The sequence below is a fragment of the Aythya ferina genome (assembly GCF_964211825.1).
Source record: "Aythya ferina genome assembly, contig: HAP1_SCAFFOLD_773, whole genome shotgun sequence".
Taxonomy (NCBI): Eukaryota; Metazoa; Chordata; class Aves; order Anseriformes; family Anatidae; genus Aythya; species Aythya ferina.
In genome coordinates this window covers 1,037-23,758 of record NW_028180944.1, presented here as the reverse complement: position 1 = coordinate 23,758, position 22,722 = coordinate 1,037, and the positions used below count along the sequence as shown (strand labels likewise).

At 61.2% G+C, this 22,722-nt stretch overlaps 1 protein-coding gene across 1 annotated transcript in view; it reads right to left on the bottom strand.

The window, feature by feature from the left end:
* LOC311429361 (misshapen-like kinase 1) overlaps nucleotides 1–22,510 on the bottom strand; it is a 29,515-nt gene extending 7,005 nt beyond the window's left edge. The window contains exons 1-26 of the mRNA XM_084540451.1: nucleotides 22,461–22,510; nucleotides 19,753–19,818; nucleotides 18,967–19,023; nucleotides 17,553–17,678; nucleotides 17,359–17,469; nucleotides 17,183–17,273; nucleotides 16,968–17,098; nucleotides 16,807–16,861; nucleotides 16,590–16,668; nucleotides 15,129–15,304; nucleotides 14,129–14,198; nucleotides 13,100–13,292; nucleotides 11,884–11,928; nucleotides 10,203–10,289; nucleotides 9,859–10,095; nucleotides 9,188–9,301; nucleotides 7,597–7,725; nucleotides 7,412–7,504; nucleotides 4,471–4,544; nucleotides 4,291–4,385; nucleotides 3,111–3,166; nucleotides 2,912–3,006; nucleotides 1,418–1,508; nucleotides 1,242–1,322; nucleotides 1,031–1,104; nucleotides 712–723 (exon numbers count right to left, since the gene is read on the bottom strand). Of these exons, the coding sequence (XP_084396577.1) occupies nucleotides 712–723; nucleotides 1,031–1,104; nucleotides 1,242–1,322; nucleotides 1,418–1,508; nucleotides 2,912–3,006; nucleotides 3,111–3,166; nucleotides 4,291–4,385; nucleotides 4,471–4,544; nucleotides 7,412–7,504; nucleotides 7,597–7,725; nucleotides 9,188–9,301; nucleotides 9,859–10,095; nucleotides 10,203–10,289; nucleotides 11,884–11,928; nucleotides 13,100–13,292; nucleotides 14,129–14,198; nucleotides 15,129–15,304; nucleotides 16,590–16,668; nucleotides 16,807–16,861; nucleotides 16,968–17,098; nucleotides 17,183–17,273; nucleotides 17,359–17,469; nucleotides 17,553–17,678; nucleotides 18,967–18,981 (2,330 nt within the window). The 5' untranslated portion in view covers nucleotides 18,982–19,023; nucleotides 19,753–19,818; nucleotides 22,461–22,510. The remainder of the gene's footprint in view (nucleotides 1–711; nucleotides 724–1,030; nucleotides 1,105–1,241; nucleotides 1,323–1,417; nucleotides 1,509–2,911; nucleotides 3,007–3,110; nucleotides 3,167–4,290; nucleotides 4,386–4,470; nucleotides 4,545–7,411; nucleotides 7,505–7,596; nucleotides 7,726–9,187; nucleotides 9,302–9,858; nucleotides 10,096–10,202; nucleotides 10,290–11,883; nucleotides 11,929–13,099; nucleotides 13,293–14,128; nucleotides 14,199–15,128; nucleotides 15,305–16,589; nucleotides 16,669–16,806; nucleotides 16,862–16,967; nucleotides 17,099–17,182; nucleotides 17,274–17,358; nucleotides 17,470–17,552; nucleotides 17,679–18,966; nucleotides 19,024–19,752; nucleotides 19,819–22,460) is intronic.
* Between the last annotated feature and the right edge of the window lie 212 nt (nucleotides 22,511–22,722).

The window sequence follows — 22,722 nt, the reverse complement described above, 5'->3', positions numbered from 1 at the left end:
AGGGGGGCACCCAAGGGAGAGGGGGGCACCCAAAGGGGGGTGGGACACCCAAGGGGGGGGGCACCCATGGGACACCCAAGGGACATGGGACACCCAAGGGGGGGCACCCAAGGGGGGGGGCACCCATGGGACACCCAAAGGGGACAAGGACACCCAAGGGGACACCCAAGGGACATGGGACACCCAAGGGGGACACCCAAAGGGGGATGGGACACCCAAGGGGGGGGCACCCATGGGACACCCAAAGGGGACAAGGACACCCGAGGGGACACCCAAGGGACATGGGACACCCAAAGGAGGTGGGACACCCAAGGGGGGCACCCATGGGACACCCTAAGGGGACAGGGACACCCAAGGGGGGCACCCAGAGGGGATGAGGACACCCAAGGGGGGGGACCCAAAGGGTACAGGGACACCCAAGGGTGACACCCAAGGGACATGAGACACCCTAGGGGGACACCCAAGGGTGACACCCAAGGGACATGAGACACCCTAGGGGGACACCCAAGGGTGACACCCAAAGGAGACAAGGCCACCCATAAGGGCAGGGGCCACCCAAGGGCCACCCAAAGGGACACGGGGGACACCCAAACGGGACAGGGACACCCTAGGGGGACACCCAAGGGTGACACTCATGGGCCACCCAAGGGTGACACCCAAAGGGGACACGGGGGGGGCACCCAAGGGAGACGGGGCACCAAGGGGGGGCACCCATGGGACACCCTAAGGGGACAGGGACACCCAAGGGGGGCACCCAGAGGGGATGAGGACACCCAAGGGGGGGGGACCCAAAGGGGACAGGGCCACCCAAAGGGGACAAGGGGGGGGCACCCAAGGGAGACGGGGCACCCAAGGGTGCCACCCAAAGGGGACAGGGCCACCCAAGGGTGACACCCAACAGGGATGGGGACACCCAAGGGTGGCACCCAAAGGGGACACGGGGGGGGCACCCAAGGGCCATGGGCCACCCAAGGTGACACGGGGTGGGTGGGTGGGGGGGGGGGGGGGAGCACCCAAGGGTGCCTCTCACCAGCGCTGGGGCCGCCCAGGTCCACGAAGACGCCGCGGGGGGGGGGGCGCCTTCACCAGCCCCCTCGCCTGGTACTGGGGGGGGGGGGGGGGACACCCGATGTCACCGGGACCCCCCCCCCAAAAAAAATTTGGGGACACCCCCACGGTGTCCCCAACCCCCCCCCGGTGTCCCCAGAAACCCAAAATCCCCCAATTTGTCCCCAACTCACGTCGCTGGGGGGGTCCCCGGGGGGGTCGCGGCCGGGCTGCAGGAGGTCGGGGAGGTTGGTGGCACCGGGGGGGGGGGCGTCCTTTATTTTTGGGGGGGGGGGACACAAAAGGGACATTGGGGGGGGGGGTGACGTCCCCCTGTGTCCCCATGTCCCCCCCCCCGGTGTCACCGTACCTCTGGGGGGGGCGGGGGGCCCCCCCCCCCCGTGGGGGGGTCGTGGCGCAGCAGCAGGGTGCCCACGGGGGCGGTGGCGCCGTCGTTGGGTCTGGGGGGGGGACAAAAAAAAAGGGGGGGGGGTCACCGAGGTGTCCCCAAGGTGTCCCCAAGTGTCCCCATGGCCCCAGGGTGTCCCCAAGGTCCCCAAACTGCCCCCAAACATCCCCAAAACATCCCCAAATTGTCCCCAAGTGTCCCCAAATTGTCCCCAAGGTGTCCCCAAATTGTCTCCAAGTGTCCCCAAATTGTCCCCAAGTGTCCCCAAGTTGTCCCCAAGTGTCCCCAAGTGTCCCCAAGTGTCCCCAAGGTCCCCAAAGTGTCCCCAAAGTATCCCCAAAATCCCCCAAAGCCCCCCCAGACTGTCCCCAAGGTCCCCAAACTGCCCCCAAAGCACCCCCAAGTTGTCCCCAAGTGTCCCCAAGTGTCCCCAAATTGTCCCCAAGTGTCCCAAAGTGTCCCCAGGGTGTCCCCAAGGTCCCCAAATGCCCCAAAATATCCCAAAGCACCCCCAAATTGTCCCCAAGTGTCCCCAAATTGTCCCCAGGGTGTCCCCAAGGTCCCCAGATTGTCCCCAAGTGTCCCCAAGTGTCCCAAATTGTCCCCAAGTGTCCCCAAGTGTCCCCAAGGTCCCCAGGGTGTCCCCAAGGTCCCCAAACTGCCCCAAAATATCCCCAAAATCCCCCCAAAGCCCCCCCAAAGTGTCCCCAAGGTCCCCAAGTGTCCCCAAAGCACCCCCAAGTTGTCCCCAAGTGTCCCCAAATTGTCCCCAAGTGTCCCCAAAGTGTCCCCAGGGTGTCCCCAAGGTCCCCAAACTGCCCCCAAACATCCCCAAAACATCCCCAAATTGTCCCCAAGTGTCCCCAAATTGTCCCTAAGGTGTCCCCAAATGTCCCCAAGGTGTCCCAAAAGTGTCCCCAAGGTCCCCAAGGTGTCCCCAAGGTCCCCAAACTGCCCCAAAACATCCCCAAGGTCCCCCAAAACATCCCCAAACTGTCCCCAAGTGTCCCCAAGGTCCCCAAATGCCCCCAAAATATCCCCAAAGCACCCCCAAACTGTCCCCAAGGTCCCCAGGGTGTCCCCAAGGTCCCCCCAAAGCCCCCCAAACTGTCCCCAAATGTCCCCAAATTGTCCCAAGGTGTCCCCAAGGTGTCCCCAGGGTGTCCCCAAAGTGTCCCCATGTCCCCAAAGCATCCCCAAATTGTCCCCAAGTGTCCCCAAACTGTCCCTAAGTGTCCCCAAAGTGTCCCAAGGTCCCCAAGGTCACCCCAAACCCCCCCCAAAGTGTCCCCAAGGTGTCCCCAAGTGTCCCCAAGGTCCCCAAACTGCCCCAAACCACCCCCAAAACACCCCCAAATCGCCCCCAAACTGCCCCAAATTGTCCCCAAATTGTCCCCAAACTGTCCCCAAACTGTCCCAAACTGTCCCCAAGCCCCCCCCCCGGGGGTGTCCCACCTGCCACCCTCGGTGTCCCCCCCCTCGTCCTCGCTGCTGTCCCCCTCCTCGCTGGAGGACGAGTACTCCATGGCCTTGGTCAGCGGCACCAGGTTCTGGCCCCCCCCCCCAAAAAAAAAAATTAGCCAAAATCGCCCGTTTTTTCACCCAAATCCCCCCCCTATTTTTTCTCACACCCCCCCCCCCCCCTAAATCTCACCGCCGGCCGCCGGGGTCCCACGGGTAGGAGGGGGGGGGCGTCGCGGCGTGCTGTGCCTGGGGGGGGGGAGATAATTTGGGGGGGGGGGGCACAGTGATCAGACCCCCCCCCCCAGACCCCCCCATGCCCAAAAATCACCTCCAACCCCCCCCCACCTCCCCCTGTGCCCCCTCATCCCCCCCATGTCCCAATGCCCCCCCCCATCCCTGTGCCCCCCCCCAGGTGCCCCCCCCCCCAAAAAAATCTCCCCCACCTCCCCCCAAATCCCCCCCATATCCCTGTGCCCCCCCCCAAAAAAATCTCCTCCTCGACCCCCCCCATCCCCATGTCCCCCCCCCCATCCCTGTGCCCCCCCCACGTCCCTGTGCCCCCCCGGTGCCCCCCCCACCCCAAAATCCCCCCCCCACCCCCAATACCCCCCCCATACCCCCCCCCCATATCCCCATGCCCCCCCCCAAAAAACCTTGCCCCCCCCCAAAAATTTTTGACCCCCCCCAAAAAAATTTTGCCCCCCCTCCAATAAAATTTTGACCCCCCAAAATAATTTTGCCCCCCCCAAAAATTGTGACCCCCCCAAAATAATTTTGCCCCCCCTCAAAAATTTTGACCCCCCCCAAAAAAATTCTGACCCCCCCAAAATTTTTGCCCCCCCAAAATAATTTTGTCCTCCCCCCAAATAATTTCACCCCCCCCAAAAATTTTGCCACCCCCCAAAAAAATTTTGACCCCCCCAAATAATTTTGCCCCCCCAAAATAATTTTGCCACCCCCAAAATAATTTTGCCACCCCCAAAAAATTTTGCCCCCCCCCAAAAATTTTGCCCCCCCCCAAAATTTTGACCCCCCCCCAAAATAATTTTGCCCCCCAAAATTTTTACGCCCCCCCCAAAATAATTTTGCCCCCCCCCAAAAATTTTGACCCCCCCCAAATTAAAATTTCACCCCCCAAAAATAATTTTTGCCCCCCCCAAATAATTTTGCCCCCCCAAAATTTTACGACCCCCCCAAAATAATTTTGCCCCCCCCCAAAAAAATTTCGCCACCCCCAAAAAATTTTGCCCCCTTAAAAATAATGTTGCTGCCCCCCCCAAAAAATTTTGTCCCCCCCCAAAATGAAATTTTGACCCCCCCCCAAATAATTTTGCCCCCCCCCCCCCCAAAATTTTGCCCCCCCCCCTCACCTCCAAGCCGATTCCTCTCCAGGGACCCAGCCTGGGGGCGCCCCTCGGTGCCCCCCCCCTCCCAAGCGGGGTCGCTGCGACGCAGGTCGGGGTTGCTGGAGGGGGGGGGCAAGGTCAGGGTGTGGGGGTGACCCCCCCCCCAAAAAAAATTTGGTGCCCCCCCCCCCCCCAAAATTTTACCTGGCTCGGATGGAGTGCGGGGGGCGGGCGAGGACGTTGAGGGCGCTGGCGATGGAGGCGGTGCGCTGGGGGACCTGGGGGGGGGCAAAAAATAATGGGGGGGGGCAGAAAAAATATTGGGGGGGGGCAGGAAATAAATTGGGGGGGGGCAGGAAAAAAATTGGGGGGGGTAGAAAAATTTTTTGGGGGGGGATATGAGGATGGAGGGGGCAAAATATGAGGCTGGGGGGGCACAAAATAATGGGGGGGGCAGAAAAAATATTGGGGGGGGCAGGAAATAAATTGGGGGGGGTCAGGAAAAAAATTGGGGGGGGGGTAGAAAAAAAATTGGGGGGGGATATGAGGCTGGAGAGGGGGAAATGTGAGGATGGGGGGGGAAAAATGGGTCTGGGGGGGCACAAAATATTGGGGGGGGGCAGGAAAAAAATTGGGGGGGGCAGGAAAAAATCGGGGGGGGGGGGGGCAAAATATGAGGCTGGGGGGGAAACTGGGCCTGGGGGGGGGGAAATGAGCCCAGTATCATTTTTTGGGGGGGGATATGAGGATGGAGGGGGCAAAATATGAGGCTGGGGGGGGCACAAAATAATGGGGGGGGCAGAAAAAATATTGGGGGGGGGCAGGAAATAAATTGGGGGGGTCAGGAAAAAAAATTGGGGAGGGGACAGCAGAAATTGGGGGGGGATATGAGGCTGGAGAGGGGGAAATGTGAGGATGGGGGGGGAAAAATGGGTCTGGGGGGGCACAAAAAATATTGGGGGGGGCAGGAAAAAAATTGGGGGGGGTCAGGAAAAAAATTGGGGGGGCAGGAAAAAAATTGGGGGGCAGAAAAAAATTTTGGGGGGGGGATATGAGGTTGGGGGGGGGAATGTGAGGATGGGGGGGGAAAAATGGGTCGGGGGGGGCACAAAAAATATTGGGGGGGGGTAGAAAAAATATTGGGGGGGGCAGGAAAAAATTTGGGGGGGGCAGGAAAAAAATTGGGGGGGGTAGAAAAAAAAATTGGGGGGGGATATGAGGTTGGAGGGGGGAAGAAATGGGTCTGGGGGGTGAAAAATGGGTCTGGGGGGGCACAAAAAATATTGGGGGGGTTGAAAAAATATTGGGGGGGGCAGGAAAAAATTTGGGGGGGCAGGAAAACAATTGGGGGGGGGCAAAATATGAGGCTGGGGGGCACAAAAAATATTGGGGGGGTAGAAAAAATATTGGGGGGGCAGGAAAAAATTGGGGGGGGCAGGAAAAAAATTGGGGGGCAGAAAAAAATTTTGGGGGGGGGATATGAGGTTGGAGGGGGGGAAATGTGAGGATGGGGGGGCACAAAATAAAGGGGGGGGGCACAAAAAATACTGGGGGGGGCAGGAAAAATAAACTGGGGGGGGGCAGGAAAAAAATTGGGGGGGTCAGGAAAAAAATTGGGGGGGCAGAAAAAATTTTGGGGGGGGGATAAGAGGTTGGGGGGGGAAGAAATGGGTCTGGGGGGTGAAAAATGGGTCTGGGGGGGGAAAAATGGGTCTGGGGGGGGCACAAAAAATATTGGGGGGGTAGAAAAAATATTGGGGGGGGCAGGAAAAAAATTGGGGGGGGCAGGAAAAAAATTGGGGGGGGCAGAAAATAAATTGGGGGGGGGAATATGAGGCTGGAGGGGGGGGAATGTGAGGCTGGGGGGGCACAAAATAAAGGGGGGGGGCACAAAAAATATTGGGGGGGGCAGAAAATAAATTGGGGGGGTCAGGAAAAAAATTGGGGGGGGTAGAAAAAAATTGGGGGGGGTAGAAAAAAATTGGGGGGGGATATGAGGCTGGAGGGGGGAAGAAATGGGTCTGGGGGGGGGAAATTAAGTCGGGGGGGCACAAAAAATATTGGGGGGGCAGAAAAAATATTGGGGGGGGCAGGAAAAAATTTGGGGGGGTCAGGAAAAAAATTGGGGGGGGGAAGAAAAAAAAATTGGGGGGGGATATGAGGTTGGAGGGGGGAAGAAATGGGTCTGGGGGGGTGAAAAATGGGTCTGGGGGGGGCACAAAAAATATTGGGGGGGGCAGGAAAAAAATTGGGGGGGTCAGGAAAAAAATTTGGGGGGGGAAGAAAAAAATTGGGGGGGGGATATGAGGCTGGAGGGGGGAAGAAATGGGTCTGGGGGGGTGAAAAATGGGTCTGGGGGGGGAAAAAAATAATGGGGGGGCAGAAAAAAAATTGGGGGGCAGGAAAAAAATTGGGGGGGGCGGAAAAAAAATTGGGGGGGGCAGAAACAATTTTTTTTGGGGGGATATGAGGCTGGAGGGGGGAAGAAATGGGTCTGGGGGGGTGAAAAATGGGTCTGGGGGGGGGAAAATGGGCCTGGGGGGGGCACAAAATATTGGGGGGGGGGCAGGAAAAAAATTGGGGGGGGCAGGAAAAAAATTGGGGGGGGGACAATAAAAAATTGGGGGGGGGATATGAGGCTGGGGGGGGCACAAAATGAGGCTGGGGGGCAAGAAATGGGCCGGGGGGGGCACAAAATATTGGGGGGGGTCAAAAAAATATGGGGGGGGGCAAAAAATGGGTCTGGGGGGGGGAAATGGGTCTGGGGGGGCACAAAATATTGGGGGGGGGTCAAAAAATATTGGGGGGGGCAAAAAATGGGTCTGGGGGGGCAAAAAATGGGTCTGGGGGGGGAAAAATGGGTCTGGGGGGGGGTCCTGGGGTAGATGGGGGGGGTCCTGGGGGGGTGGGGGGGGCACATAGGAGATGGGGGGGTCCTGGGGGGGGGTCACGGGGGGGGGGGGGGGTCACTCACCTTTGGGGGGGGGGCGTCGGGGGGGCCCCTCCTGAGCCAGGGGGCGTCCGGCGGGGGGGGGCTGTGGGAGGGGGGGTCCGAATTTTGCCGCACCACCGGGCGGGGGGGGGGGGGGGCTCCAGCCCCGGGGGGGGGTCCAGAGGATGTGGGGGGGGGTCCACAAGTGGGGGGGGGTCCAGGGGGGGGCGCCCCCCCCCTCCCAGCTTGGTCCTGGAGCGACTGCGAGCGCGGCACCTTGAGGGGCACCCGGTGGGCGACGTGGCTCTGGGGGGGGGCACCAAAATTTTTTTTTGGGGGGGGGGGGGTCTGGGTGTGACCCCCCCACCCCCAAAAAAAAAATTGGGGGGGGCACCCACCTTGTGCGACCCCTCCTGGGGCTCCACCGGGCGCTGCATGGGGGGGGTCTGGGACGCGGGGGGGGGGGGGGACGACGCCGGGGGGGGGGCAATTGGGGAGGGGGGGGGGAGGGGGGGGCGGTCTTCTGCCTGGGGGGGGGGGGAGAAAAAAAAAAAGGGTTAAAATTGGGGGGGGGGGAAAAGGGGATTTTTTTGGGGGGGGGGGGGTTAATGGGGGGGGGGGAAGGGGTTTTTTTTGGGGGGGGTGAATGGGGGGGGATTTTGGGGGGGTTAAATGGGGGGGGGTTTGGGAGGGGGATTTTTTGGGGGGGGATTTTGGGGGGGGGATTTTGGGGGGGGGATTTTTGGGGGGGATTTTGGGGGGGGTCATAAAATGGGGGGGTTAAATGGGGGGGTTAAATGGGGGGGTCATTTGGGGGGGGTCATTTTATGGGGTTATTTTGGGGGGGTTATTTTGGGGGGGTCATAAAATGGGGGGGTTAAATGGGGGGTTTATTTTTGGGGGGGTCATTTGGGGGGGGTCATTTTGGGGGGGTCATATTATGGGGGGTGATTTGGGGGGGGTTATTTGGGGGGGTCATAAAATGGGGGGGTAAATGGGGGGGTTAAATTGGGGGGGTCATTTTGGGGGGGTCATAAAATGGGGGGGTTATTTTGGGGGGGTTATTTGGGGGGCGTGATTTTGGGGGGGTGATTTGGGGGGGTTATTTTGGGGGGGTGATTTGGGGGGGTCATTTGGGGGGGTGGTTATTTTGGGGGGGTTATTTGGGGGGGTTAAATGGGGGGTTATTTTGGGGGGGTCATTTGGGGGGGGTCATTTTGGGGGGGTCATATTATGGGGGGTGATTTGGGGGGGGTTAAATAGGGGGGATTAATTGGGGGGGGTTATTTTGGGGGGGGTCATATTATGGGGTTATTTTGGGGGGGTCATAAAATGGGGGGGTAAATGGGGGGTTTATTTTTGGGGGGGTTATTTTGGGGGGGGTTATTTTGGGGGGGGCATTTGGGGGGGCATATTATGGGGGGGTTAAATGGGGGGGTTATTTTGGGGGGGTCATTTGGGGGGGGTTATTTTGGGGGGGGTCATATTATGGGGTTATTTTGGGGGGGTCATAAAATGGGGGGGTTAAATGGGGGGTGGTTTTGGGGGGGTCATTTGGGGGGGTGGTTATTTTGGGGGGGTTATTTGGGGGGTTAAATGGGGGGGTTATTTTGGGGGGGTCATTTGGGGGGGTGGTTTTGGGGGGGTCATTTGGGGGGGGTGGTTATTGGGGGGGGTATTTTGGGGGGGTCATTTTATGGGGTTATTTTGGGGGGGGTTATTTTGGGGGGGGTCATAAAACGGGGGGGTTAAATGGGGGGTTTATTTTTGAGGGGGTTATTTTGGGGGGGGTGATTTTGGGGGGGGTCATATTATGGGGTTATTTTGGGGGGGTTATTTGGGGTGGGGGTTATTTGGGGTGGATATTATTTCGGGGGGGGGGGGGAATTCAGCCGCCCCCAGACCCTTAAAAAAAAAGGGGGGGGGGGTCCCCATCACCCACCCCCCCCCCCCCCAAAATAACAAAATAAATCACAGCCCCCCACTCACCTCCCATCCCCGGGGCGAGCTTTCGGGGGCCCCCCTCCCCTTTGGGTGCCCCCTGGGGGGGTCTTTTTGGGGCGGGGGGGCCCTGTGGTCTTCGGGGGGGGTGGGGGGGTCCCCATAAAGCCCCCCCCCCCCCAAAAAATAAAAAATAAATCACAGCCCCCCACTCACCTCCCATCCCCGGGGCGAGCTTTCGGGGGCCCCCCTCCCCCTCGGGTGCCCCCTGGGGGGGTCTTTTTGGGGCGGGGGGGCCCTGTGGTCTTCCGGGGGGGTTGGGGGGGTCCCCATAAAGCCCCCCCCCCCCCAAAATAACAAAATAAATCACAGCCCCCCACTCACCTCCCATCCCCGGGGCGAGCTTTCGGGGGCCCCCCTCCCCCTCGGGTGCCCCCTGGGGGGGTCTTTTTGGGGCGGGGGGGTCCGGTGGTCTTCGGGGGGGGTGGGGGGGTCCCCATAAAGCCCCCCCCCCCCCAAAATAACAAAATAAATCACAGCCCCCCACTCACCTCCCATCCCCGGGGCGAGCTTTCGGGGGCCCCCCTCCCCTTTGGGTGCCCCCTGGGGGGGTCTTTTTGGGGCGGGGGGGCCCTGTGGTCTTCGGGGGGGGTGGGGGGGTCCCCATAAAGCCCCCCCCCCCCCAAAAAATAAAAAATAAATCACAGCCCCCCACTCACCTCCCATCCCCGGGGCGAGCTTTCGGGGGCCCCCCTCCCCCTCGGGTGCCCCCTGGGGGGGTCTTTTTGGGGCGGGGGGGTCCGGTGGTCTTCTGGGGGGGTGGGGGGGCCCCCGTTTTTTTTGGGGGGGGGTCCCTGGTGCTGCTGGAGGGCTTTGAGGAAGGCGTGCTCCTGGCGGAGCTGGCGCTGGAGCCGCTGCGCCTGGCGCTGCTCCTCCTGCTGCTTGCGTTTGTAATCCTGGGGGGGGGGGACACAAAAATTAAAAGGGGGGGGTCGGGGGGATGGGGTAGGGTCTGGGGACCCCCCCCAAAAAATTTGGGCCCCCCCCCCCCCCGTGGGTGTACCAGGAGCAGAGCCTGCTCGTGCAGGAGCTGGTGCTGGAGGAGCTGGAGCTGGCGCTGCTCCTCCTGCAGCTTGTGGCGGAGGAGGTCCTGGGGGGGGGGACAAAAAAATTTGGGGGGGGGGTCAGGGGACATTAGGGGACATCAGGGGCTAGTGGGGGACACCAGGGGCTACCAGGGGCTACCGGGGGTCGTAAGGGGCCACCAAGTGCCACCAGGGGTCATCAGGGGACACCAGGGGTCACCAGGGGTCATCAGGGGTCACAAGGGGCCACCAAGTGCCACTGTGGCCACCAAGAGCCACAAGGGGCCACCAAGTGTCACCATGGCCACCAGGGGACACCAGGGGTCATAAGGGGCTACCAGGAGCCACCAGGGGCCACTGTGGCCACCAAGAGCCACAAGGGGCCACCAGGAGCCACTATGGCCACCAAGAGCCACAAGGGGCCACCATGGCCACCAGGGGCCACCAGGGGCCACCATGGCCACCAGGGGTCACCAGGGGCTACCAGGGGTCACAAGGGGTCACAAGGGGTCACAAGGGGCCACCAAGTGCCACTGTGGCCACCAAGAGCCACAAGGGGCCACCAGGGGCAGGCAGGGGCCACCATGGCCACCAGGAGCCACAAGGGGCCACCAAGTGCCACCACGGCCACCATGGCCACAAGGGGACACCTGGGGCTACCAGGGGCTACCGGGGGTCATAAGGGGCCACCAGGAGCCACTGTGGCCACCAAGAGCCACAAAGGGCCACCAACACCAAGAGCCAGAAGGGGCCACCAAGTTGTCACCATGGCCACAAGGGGCCACCATGGCCACCAGGGGCCACCAGGGGCTACCAGGGGACATGAGGGGCCACCAAGTGCCACCATGGCCACAAGGGGACACCAGGGGCTACCACGGATCGGATCACAAGGGGCCACCAGGAGCCACTGTGGCCACCAAGAGCCACCATGGCCACCAAGTGCCACCATGGCCACCAGGGAACACCAGGGGTCATAAGGGGCTACCAGAGGACACCAGGGGCTACCAGGGGTCACCAGGGGCTACCAGGGGACACCAGGGGCCACCAGGGGCCACCATGGCCACCAGGAGCCACAAGGGGCCACCAAGTGCCACCGTGGCCACCATGGGGCACAAGGGGCCACCAAGTTGTCACCATGGCCACAAGGGGCCACCATGGCCACCAGGGGCTACCAGGGGACATGAGGGCCACCAGGGGCCACCATGGCCACCAGGAGACACTGTGGCCACCAAGAGCCACAAGGGGCTACCAAGTGCCACCGTGGCCACCATGGCCACCACAGCCACCAGTAGCCACCATGGCCACCAGTAGCCACCACAGCCACCAGTAGCCACCATGGCCACCAGTAGCCACCACGGCCACCAGTAGCCACCAGTGATCACCAGTAGCCACCAGTAGCCACCAGTAATCACCAGTAGCCACCAGGGCCACCAGTAGCCACCAGTAGCCACCGGGGCCACCACGGCCACCAGTAGCCACCAGTGGCCACCAGTAGCCACCAGTTGCCACCAGGGCCACCAGTAGCCACCAGTAGCCACCAGTGGCCACCAGTAGCCACCAGGGCTACCAGTAGCCACCAGTAGCCACCAGTGGCCACCAGTAGCCACCAGGTCCACCAGTAGCCACCAGTGGCCACCAGTAGCCACCAGCCGTCCCCACCTGGTCGCGCTCGGCCTGCCTCAGGTCCTGCTGGCGGCGCTGCTGCTGTGGGGGGGGGGACACAAAAAGGGGGGGGTTGGGGACATTTGGGGGGGGTTGGGGACATTTGGGGACATTTGGGGACATTTGGGGGGGGTTGGGGACATTTGGGGGGGTCGGGGACATTGGGGGGGGCATTGGGGAGAAATTGGGGGGGGTTGGGGGCAAATTGGGGGGGGGTCGGGGGCAAATGGGGGGGGTTGGGGACATTGGGGGGGGGTCGGGGACATTGGGGATGGGGTCAATGACCCCTGGGGGGGGGGTTGGGGACATTAGGGGGGGGTCGGTGACCTCGGGGGGGGGGTCGGTGACCCCGGGGGGGGTCGGTGACCCTGGGGGGGGTCGGTGACCTTAGGGGGGGGTCGGTGACCTTAGGGGGGGGTCGTTGACCTTGGGGGGGGTCGGTGCCCCCGGGGGGGGGGTCAATGACCCCGGGAGGGGGGGTCGGTGACCTTGGGGGGGGGGTCAATGACACCGGGGGGGGGTCGTTGAACCCGGGGGGGGGTTGGTGACCCCGAGGATGGGGTCAATGACCCCGGGGGGGGGTCGGTGACCCCGGGGGGGGGTCGGTGACCTTGGGGGGGGTCAGTGACCTTGGGGGGGGTCAATGACCCCGGGGGGGGGGGTCGGTGACCTTAGGGGGGGGTCAATGACCCCGGGGGGGGGTCGGTGCCCCCGGGTGGGGGGTCAATGACCCCGGGGAGGGGTCGGTGACCCCGGGGGGGGAGTCGGTGACCTTAGGGGGGGGTCGGTGACCTTGGGGGGGGGTCGTTGACCTTGGGAGGGGGTCGGTGACCTTGGGGGGGGGGGTCGTTGACCCTGGGGGGGGGGTCGGTGACCTTAGGGGGGGGTCGTTGACCTTGGGGGGGAGTCAATGACCCCGGGGGGGGGTCAATGACCCCGGGGGGGGGGGGTCGGTGACCTTAGGGGGGGGTCAATGACCCCGGGGGGGGGTCGGTGACCTTGGGTGGGGGGTCAATGACCTTTGGGGGGGGGGTCGTTGACCTTGGGGGGGGGGTCAATGACCCCGGGGGGGGGTGGTGACCTTGGGGGGAGGTCGGTGCCCCCGGGTGGGGGGTCAATGACCCCGGGGGGGGGTCGGTGACCTTGGGGGGGGGTCGGTGACCTTGGGGGGGGGGTCGTTGACCCCGGGGGGGGGGGGTCTCGTGCCCCCCACCTCCTCGAGGCGCCGTCTCTCGTCGCGCTGCTGCTGGAGGCGGAGCTGGCGCTGGAGGAGGAGCTGCTGGAGCTGGGCGGGGCCGGGGGGCGGGGCCGGGGGCGGGGCCACGCCCGGGGGGCGGGACTTGTCCTCCTGCTGCAGCCGCAGGAACTCCCGGCGCAGCGTCGAGTCGGGCGTGGCCAGCAGGGAGCTGGAAAAGGGGCGGGGCCAAAGGGGGAAAAGGGGCGGGGCTTAGCGCGGAGGACACGCCCCCCCCCGCAGGTCGAGGGCCCGCCCCCAAGGCAGCAGCCCCGCCCACACGTGCTCAGAACCCACCCCAAGTGAAACCACGCCCCCGAGGTGTAAGCCCCGCCCACTAGGAAGCCCCGCCCCCGCGTGCTCAGGCCACGCCCCCAAGGCACCAGCCCCGCCCACATGTGGTTGGAATGCAGCCCGAGTGAAACCCCGCCCCCAAGGCATAAGCCCCGCCCACTAGGAAACCCCGCCCCAGACGCTCAGACCCCGCCCCCAAGGTAGAAGCCCAGCCCCCAAGGCAGAAGCCCCGCCCCCACATGCTCAGACCCCGCCCACCAGGCCACGCCCCTTTCCCATAGCCCCACCCCAAACCCCACCCCAGCACCCCCAAGCCCCTCCCCTATAGCCCCGCCCCCCAACACAAGCCCCTCCCCTTCCCCAAGCCCCGCCCCCAACACCCCAAGCACCTCCCGTTTCCCAAAGCCCCGCCCCGAACCCCAAGCCCCGCCCCCAACACCTGCAGTCCCCTCCCCTTCCGCATACCCCTCCCCTCTTAGACCACACCCATTTAGACCACGCCCCCTTGGACCACCCCCCTTAGACCACGCCCCCTTGGACCACCCCCCTTAGACCACGCCCCCTTGGACCACACCCCTTTAGACCATGCCCCCTTAGACCATGCCCATTTAGACCACACCCATTCAGACCACACCCCTTTGGACCACGCCCACTCAGGCCACGCCCCTTTAAGCCACACCCCCTTTAGGCCACGCCCCCTTAGGCCACGCCCACCTGTGCTCCCCCTCCTCCCCGCCGCCGCCCTCCTCCTCCTCGCTGCCGCTGTACTCGTACTCGGTCTCATCTGGGGAGGGAGGGGGGGGGCACCCCATAAGTGACCCCCCCCCCCCAAAAAAATGACCCCCCCCCACCCCAGGGGACCCCCCCCAAAAAATTTAACCCCCCCAGGGGACCCCCCCCAAAAAAATTAACCCCTTCCTGGCCATGACCAAGTGCAGTCCATGAGGTCACGGGGACCGGACTCAGCACCCCATAAGTGACCCCCCCGGGACCCCCCCCAAAAATTACCCCCCCCAGGGGACCCCCCCATCAAATTTACCCACCCCAGGAGACCCCCCCCATAAAATTAACCCCTTCCTGCCCATCACCACCATCACTCAATGCAGTCACAGAGCCGCATCCACACTTAGGGACCCAACTCACCACCCCATAACCGACCCCCCCAGGACCCCCCCCCAAAATTTAACCCCCCAGGGACCCCCCCCATCAAATTTACCCACCCCAGGGGACCCCCCCATAAAATTAACCCCTTCCTGGCCATCACCATGTGCAGTCCATGTGCTCATGGAGCTGCACCCACACTCGGGGACCAGGCTCAGCACCCCCCCGGGACCCCCCCCCAAAAATTACCCCCCCCAGGGACCCCCCCATAAAAAATTAAACCCCACAAGGGACCCCCCCATAAAATTAACCCCTTCCTGCCCATCACCATCATCACTCAATGCAGCCACAGAGCCGCATCCACGCTTAGGGACCGAACTCACCACCCCATAAGTGACCCCCCCGGGACCCCCCCCAAATATTTAACCCCCCCGGGGACCCCCCCATAAAATTAACCCCTTCCTGACCTCCACATCACTTCTGGACCATCACCATCATCACTCAATGCAGCCACAGAGCTGCACCAACACTTGGGGACCCAACTCACCACCCCATAACCGACCCCCCCGGGACCCCCCCTCCCCAAATAACGCCCCCCCCCCCACCCCCAAACCTCGCTCCCCCCGCCGCCGTCGGGATCGGTCGATGTGGTCGCGGAGCTGGACCCGGGCCTGGCGCTCGGGGGGCTGCTCGCGGATGAAGGGGGCTCGCAGGAGCTGCTCGGTGCCGGGGCGCTGGGCGGACGCCTTGGTCAGGCAGCGCTCCACGAAGTCCACGAAGGGTTTGGACCTGGGGGGGGGCACATTTTTTTTGGGGGGGGGGCACCATGGGACCCTCCCCCGGAGTCCTGCTGCGAAAGCTGGGGGGGCTGCGTGGACCCTTGTGGCACCCAGACCCTATATGGTGCCCCCAAAAGTCCATATATCGCCCCCCAGACCCCATATATCGCCCCCCAGACCCCATATATTGCCCCCCCCGACCCTAAATGTTGCCCCCCCAGACCATAAATGTGCCCCCCCAAAAAATTTGCCCCCCCCAACCCCACTAATTATCCCCAAAACCCCATATTATGCCCCAAAACCCCACTCGTTCCCCACTCAGACCCCATATATTGCCCCCCAGACCCCATATATCGCCCCCCCAGATCCCAAATATTGCCCCCCCCAGACCCTAAATGTGTCCCCCCCAATAATTTGCCCCCCCACCCCTTAATTCGCACCCCCAGACCCCACTCATTACCCCCAAAACCCCACATTACGCCCCCAAACCCCACTCGTTCCCCCCCAAGACCCCATATATCCCACCCCAGAAACCATATATTGCCCCCCCGACCCTAAATGTTGCCCCCCCAGACCATAAATGTGCCCCCCCCCAAAATTTGCCCCCCCCCGACCCCACTAATTATCCCCAAAACCCCACATTATGCCCCAAAACCCCACTCGTTCCCCCCTCAGACCCCATATATTGCCCCCCAGACCCCATATATCACCCCCCAGACCCCATATCTTGCCCCCCAGGCCCTAAATGTGCCCCCCCAAAAAATTTGCCCCCCCTAGACCCCACTCATTGCCCCCAAAACCCCACATTATGCCCCAAAACCCCACTCGTTCCCCACTCAGACCCCATATATTGGCCCCCCAGATCCCAAATGTTACCCCCCCAGACCCTAAATGTGCCCCCCCCAATAATTTGCCCCCCCAGATCCCAAATATTGCCCCCCCACCTCATAATTTGCCCCCCCAGACCCCACTCATTGCCCCCAAAACCCCACATTATGCCCCAAAACCCCACTCATTTCCCCCCCAGACCCCATATACTGCCCCCCAGGACCCCCTATATTGCCCCCCCAGGCCCTAACTGTGCCCCCCCAATAATTTGCCCCCCCACGACCCCAAATATTGCCCCCCCACCCCAAATACCACCCCAAACCCCCCCCGCTATGCCCCCAAAACCCCACTTTACCCCAAACATCACCCCCCCAGACCCCAAATATCCCCTCCCAGACCCCAAATATCCCCCCCCCAGACCCCAAAATCCCCCCCCCCCCAAAAAAAAAATACCGCCCCCCCCTTACCATTTTTTCGACTTGAGCCTCGGGGGGGGGTTGCGGGGGATGAGGAACAGCGCCCGCATGGGGTGCATGTCGCAGAGGGCTGGGGGGGGGGGGACACCAAAAACCCCTTAACCGGGGGGGTCCCCACCACCCTATAACCCCCCCCCCAGTATTTAAATCACCCCCCCCTTTAATAATTAACCCCCCCCTTTTAATTAAACCCCCCCCCAATACTTACGGGGCGCCCCCTCGGCCATCTCGATGGCGGTGATGCCCAGGGACCAGATGTCGCTCTGCCAAAATAAAGGGGGGGGGCGGCGTTAAAATAAAGCTTTTTCGACCCAAATTTTTTTCGGGGGGGGCATCAGCCGGGCCCCCCCTTGCCCCCCAAAAGGGTACCCGGTAATCGTAGGTGGCTTCGGGGTTCTCGTCGCAGGCGATCACCTCGGGGGCCATCCAGTACGGGGTGCCGATGAAGGTGTTGCGGCGCCCCACCGTGCGGTCCAGCTGGGCGCTCACCCCAAAATCCACTACGGGGGGGTCACTGGGAGCACTGGGAGAACTGGGAGCATTGGGGTGTTTTGGGTATTTATTTTGGGGTGGGGGGCACGTACCCAGCTTGACGTCGGCGTTCTCCGTCAGCAGCACGTTCTGCCCCTTGATGTCGCGGTGGATCACCCGGTGGGCATGCAGGTGGGCCAAACCCTATAAAAAATTTTAAAAAAGGGGGTTTTAAGGGAAATTTTGGGATGTGGGGGGGGGGTTATTTAAGCCTGGGGGGGCCACATACCCGAAGGATTTCCCGGCAGACGTAGGCGATGCAATCCTCCTTCAGCGCGTTGCCCTTGGTGTTCTTCACCAGGTCGGTGACGGAGCCGGCGCCGCAAAACTCCATCACCAGCTTAAAAAAAAAGGGGGGGGTCAGCACCTTTTTTTGGGGGTCCTGAATGTAAGGACCCCCCCAAAAATTAAATAGGGGCTCACCCAAAGCTGGTCGTCGCTCCCGGGGGGGCTCTTCTTGACGAAGGCGCCGTAGTAAGTGGCGATGTTGCGGTGGTGGGAGAATTTCTTCAGCATGTTGATCTCCTGCTTGATCTCCTCTTCCTCATCCTGGGGGGGGGGACACCCAATTTTGGGTTTTTAGGACCCAAAATGAGGCCTCCCGCACGCCAGATAGGGGTTTCTGCACCTCAAACCAGGCCTCCCGCACCCAAAACTGCGCTTTCTGCACCCAAAATGGGCTTTTTGCACCCAAAATTGGGCTTTCTGCACCCAAAACTGGGCCTTCCGTACCCAAAATTGGGCTTTCTGCACCCAAAATGAGGCCTCCTGCACCCCAGCTGGGGGTTTCCACACCCAAATTGAGGCCTCCTGCACACGAAACTGCGGTTTCTACACCCAAAATGGGGCTCCAGCACCCCAAACTGGGCTTTTTGCACCCAAAACTGGGCCTTCTGTACCCAAAATTGAGCTTTCTGCACCCAAAATGAGGCTGCGTGGACCCAATTTGGGGCTTCCTGCACCCAAAATGGGACTTCCTGCATCCAAAATGGGGCTCCTGGACCCAAACTGGCGCTTTCTGGACCCAAAATGAGGCCTCCCGCACCCCAGCTGGGGGTTTCCGCACCTAAAACCAGGCCTCCCGCACCCAAAACTGCACTTTCTGCACCCAAAATGGGGCTCCAGCACCCCAAACTGCGCTTTTTGCACCCAAAACTAGGCCTGCTGTACCCAAAATTGGGCTTTCTGCACCCAAAATGGGGTTCCTGGACCCAAATTGGGGCTTTCTGCACCCAAAATGGGCCTCATGCACCCCAAAACCGTCTTTCTGCACCCAAAAACTGGGCCTCCTGCACCCAAAAATTGACTTTTTGCACCCAAAGCCAGGCCTCCTGCACACATATTTGGGCTTTCTGAACCCAAAATTGGGGTCCTGCACCCAAAACTGGGCTTTTTGCACCCAAAACTGGGCCTTCTGCACCCAAAATTTGTCTTCCTGCACCCAAAATGGGCCCTTCTGGACCCAAATTTGGGCTTTCTGGACCCAAAACAGGGCCAAGGAGCTAATTAACCCCCGCAACCCTAATTAATTAACCCCCCTGACCCTAATTAAACCCCCAACCCTAATTAATTAACCCCCGACCATAATTAATTAACCCCCCGACCCTAATTAACCCTAATTAACCCTAATTAATCCCCCCGACCCTAATTAATCCCCCTGACCATAATTAACCCTCCCTGACCCTAATTAACCCTCCCCTGACCCTAATTAATCCCCCCGACCCCAATTAAACCCCTGACCCTAATTAATTAACCCCCGACCCTAATTAATTAACCCCCCTGACCTTAATTAACTCTAATTAAGGCTAATTAACACTAATTAACCCCCCCGTCTCACCTCGGTGACATCCATGACCTTGATGGCCGCCAGCTGCCCCGTCTTCACGTGGCGCCCCTGGGGGGGGCAAAATTTGGGATTGGGGGGGGAAATTGGGATGGGGGGGGGAAAATTTGGGATTGGGGGGGGTAAATTTGGGATTTTGGGGGGTAAATTTGGGATGGGGGGGCCAAAATTTGGGATTTTGGGGGGCAAATTTTGGTTTTGGGTGGGTGAAATTTGGGATTGGGGGAAAATTTGGGAAGGACATCTGGGATTTGGGGGGGAATTTGGGATTTGGGGGGCAAATTCCGGATTTTGGGGGGGAATTTTCGGATTGGAGGGGAAAATTTGGGATTGGGGGGGCAAAATTTGGGGTTTGGGGGGGGAAATTTGGGAATTGAGGGGGAGGAATTCGGGATTTGGGGGGGCAAATTTTAGGATGGGGGCCAAAATTTGGGATTAGAGGGGGGGAATTTGGGATTGGGGGGGGCAAATTTGGGATTTTGGGGGGGAAATTTGGGATTGGGGGGAAATTTGGGATTAGGGGGAGAAATTTGGGATTAGGGGGGTGAAATTTGGGATTGGGGGGGATTTTGGGGGGGGAAATTTGGGATTTGGGGGGGCAAATTTTAGGATCGGGGCCAAAATTTGGGATTAGAGGGGGGAATTTGGGATTGGGGGGCAAAATTGGGGATTAGGGGGGCAAAATTTGGGATTTTGGGGGGGAATTTGGGATGGGGGGGGTCAGGATGGTGCCCTCCTCCCACCGGGACCCCCCCCCTTAATTTTGGGGCCCCCCCTCACCTTGTAGACCTGCCCGTAGGTCCCGTTGCCGACCACCTCCACCAGCTCGAAGATGCCCGCGGGGTCCTGGGGGGGGGCAAAATTTGGGATTAGGGGGGGGAATTTGGGATTGGGGGGAGCAAATTTGGGATTGGGGGGGGGAAATAGGAGAATTGGGGGGTGAAATTTGGGATTTTTGGGGGGAAATTTGGGGTTGGGGGGGCAAATTTGGGATTGGGGGGGAATTTGGGATTTGGGAGGGGAATTTTGGGATTTCGGGGGGGGATTTTGGGATTGGGGGAGGAAATTTCGGATTGGGGGGGCAAATTTGGGATTAGGGGGGCATATTTGGGATTAAGGGGGGCAAATTTGGGATTAGGGGGCAAAATTTGGGATTTGAGGGGGGCAAATTTGGGATTGGGGGGGGCAAATTTGGGATTTGGGGGGGGGGATTTTGGGATTAGGGGGGAGAAATTTGGAATTTAGGGGGGCAAATTTGGGATTTGGGGGGGGGATTTTGGGATTAGGGGGGAGAAATTTGGAATTTAGGGGGGCAAATTTGGGAATGGGGGGGCAAATTTGGGATTGGGGGGGGATTTGGGGATTGGGGGGGCAAATTTGGGATTAGAGGGGGGCAAATTTGGGATTGGGGGGGAAATTTGGGATTGGGAGGGGAATTTGGGGGATTTGGGGGGGGATTTTGGGATTGGGGGGGGAAATAGGGGAATTGGGGGGGCAAATTTGGGATTAGGGGGGGCATATTTGGGATTAGGGGGGGCAAATTTGGGATTGGGGAGGCAAATTTGGGATTGGGGGGGAATTTTGGGATTGAGGGGGGAATTTTAGGATTAAAATTAGTTAAAGAACCCCCCCTGACCCCCCCAATCCGCCAGCCCCCCCCCCCGTGTATAAATAGCCCCGTTTTGGGGTCACCGCGTCCCGCCCCGGGAGCCGCGGCGGAACCGGAGCACGGCCCCCGGGACCAAAAAGCCCAAAATTGGGCTTTTTGGACCCAAAATGAGGCCTCCCGCACCCCAGCTGGGGGTTTCTGCACCTCAAACCAGGCCTCCCGCACCCAAAACTGCGCTTTCTGCACCCAAAATGGGGCTCCAGCACCCCCAAACTGGGCTTTTTGCACCCAAAACTGGGCCTTCTGTACCCAAAATTGGGCTTTCTGCACCCAAAATGGGGCCTCATGCACCCCCAAAACTGGGCTTTCTGCACCCAAAACCAGGCCTCCTGCACCCAAAAATGGGCTTTTTGCACCCAAAACTGGGCCTCCTGCACCCAAAATTGGGCTTTTTGCACCCAAAACTGGGCCTCCTGCACCCAAAATTGGGCTTTCTGCACCCAAAATTGGGGTCCTACACCCAAAACTGGACTTTTTGCACCCAAAATGGGGCTCCCGCACCCAAAATTTGGCTTCCTGCGCCCAAAATGGGCCCTTCTGGACCCAAATTTGGGCTTTCTGGACCCAAAACAGGGCCAAGGAGCACTGGGAGTTACTGAGGGCTGTACTGGGGGGACTGGGAGATACTGGGAGATACTGGGGGCTGTACCAGGACCGTACTGGGGGATACTGGGAGATAACGGGGCCATACTGGGATGTACTGGGGGATCCTGGGGGCCATACTGGGAGATCCTGAGGGGGCACTGGGAAATAACGGGGCCATACTGGGGGATACTGGGAGGTACTGGGAGATCCCGGGGGCCATGCTGGGGGGTACTGGGAGATACTGGGGGATCCCGGGGGCCATACTGGGGCATACTGGGGGATACTGGGAGATCCTGGAGACCATACTGGGGCATACTGGGGGATACTGGGAGATCTCAGGGGTCATGCTGGGGGATACTGGGAGATCCCAGGGGTCATGCTGGGGCATACTGGGGCCATACTGGGGATACTGGGGGATACTGGGAGATCCCAGGGACCACACTGGGGGATACTGGGATATACTGGGAGATCCTGGGGACCATACTGGGGCATACTGGGATATACTGGGACATCCCAGGGAGCATGCTGGGGGATACTGGGAGATACTGGGGGGCACTGGGAGATAACGGGGCCATACTGGGGAGCATGGGGAGATACTGGGGACCATACTGGGGGATACTGGGAGATCCCGGGGGCCATACTGGGGGATACTGGGGCATCCCGGGGGCCATACTGGGGCATACTGGGGCATACTGGGGGATACTGGGAGATCCTGGGGACCATACTGGGCCATACTGGGGGATACTGGGACATACTGGGATATACTGGGCGATCCCGGGGGCCATGCTGGGGCGTATTGGGAGATGCTGGGAGATCCCGGGGTCCATACTGGGATATACTGGGAGACCCCTGGGTCCATACTGGTCCATACTGGGGCATACTGGGGCATACTGGGAGATCCTGGGGACCATACTGGGGGATACTGGGCCATACTGGGAGATCCTGGGGACCATACTGGGGGATCCCGGGGTCCATCCTGGGGGATACTGGGGCATCCCGGGGGCCATACTGGGCCATACTGGTCCATACTGGTCCATACTGGGCGATCCCGGGGGCCATGCTGGGGTATATTGGGAGATGCTGGGAGATCCCGGGGTCCATACTGGGATATACTGGGAGACCCCTGGGGCCATACTGGGATATACTGGTCCATACTGGGACATACTGGTCCATACTGGTCCATACTGGTCCCCCCCCCCCCAACCCGGTGCCCCCCCCCTCCCCCCCCGCTCACCCTCAGCGCTCCGAGGTCGACGTCATCGAGGCCGCGGGGGGGGGGCGGGGGCGGGGGGGGGCGGGGCTCCGCCATGGCGGGGGGCGGGGGGGGGGCACCGGGAAGCGGCACCGGGGCGGCCGCGGCTGCGGCTCGGATGGGCAGCGTCGGCCCCGCCCCCCGCGCACTGCGCATGCGCGGGGGGAGCAAGGGGCGGGGCCGAGTGGGGGGTGTGGGTGGGGTTTGGGGGGTTGTGGGTGGGGTTTGGGGGGGTGGGCGGGGT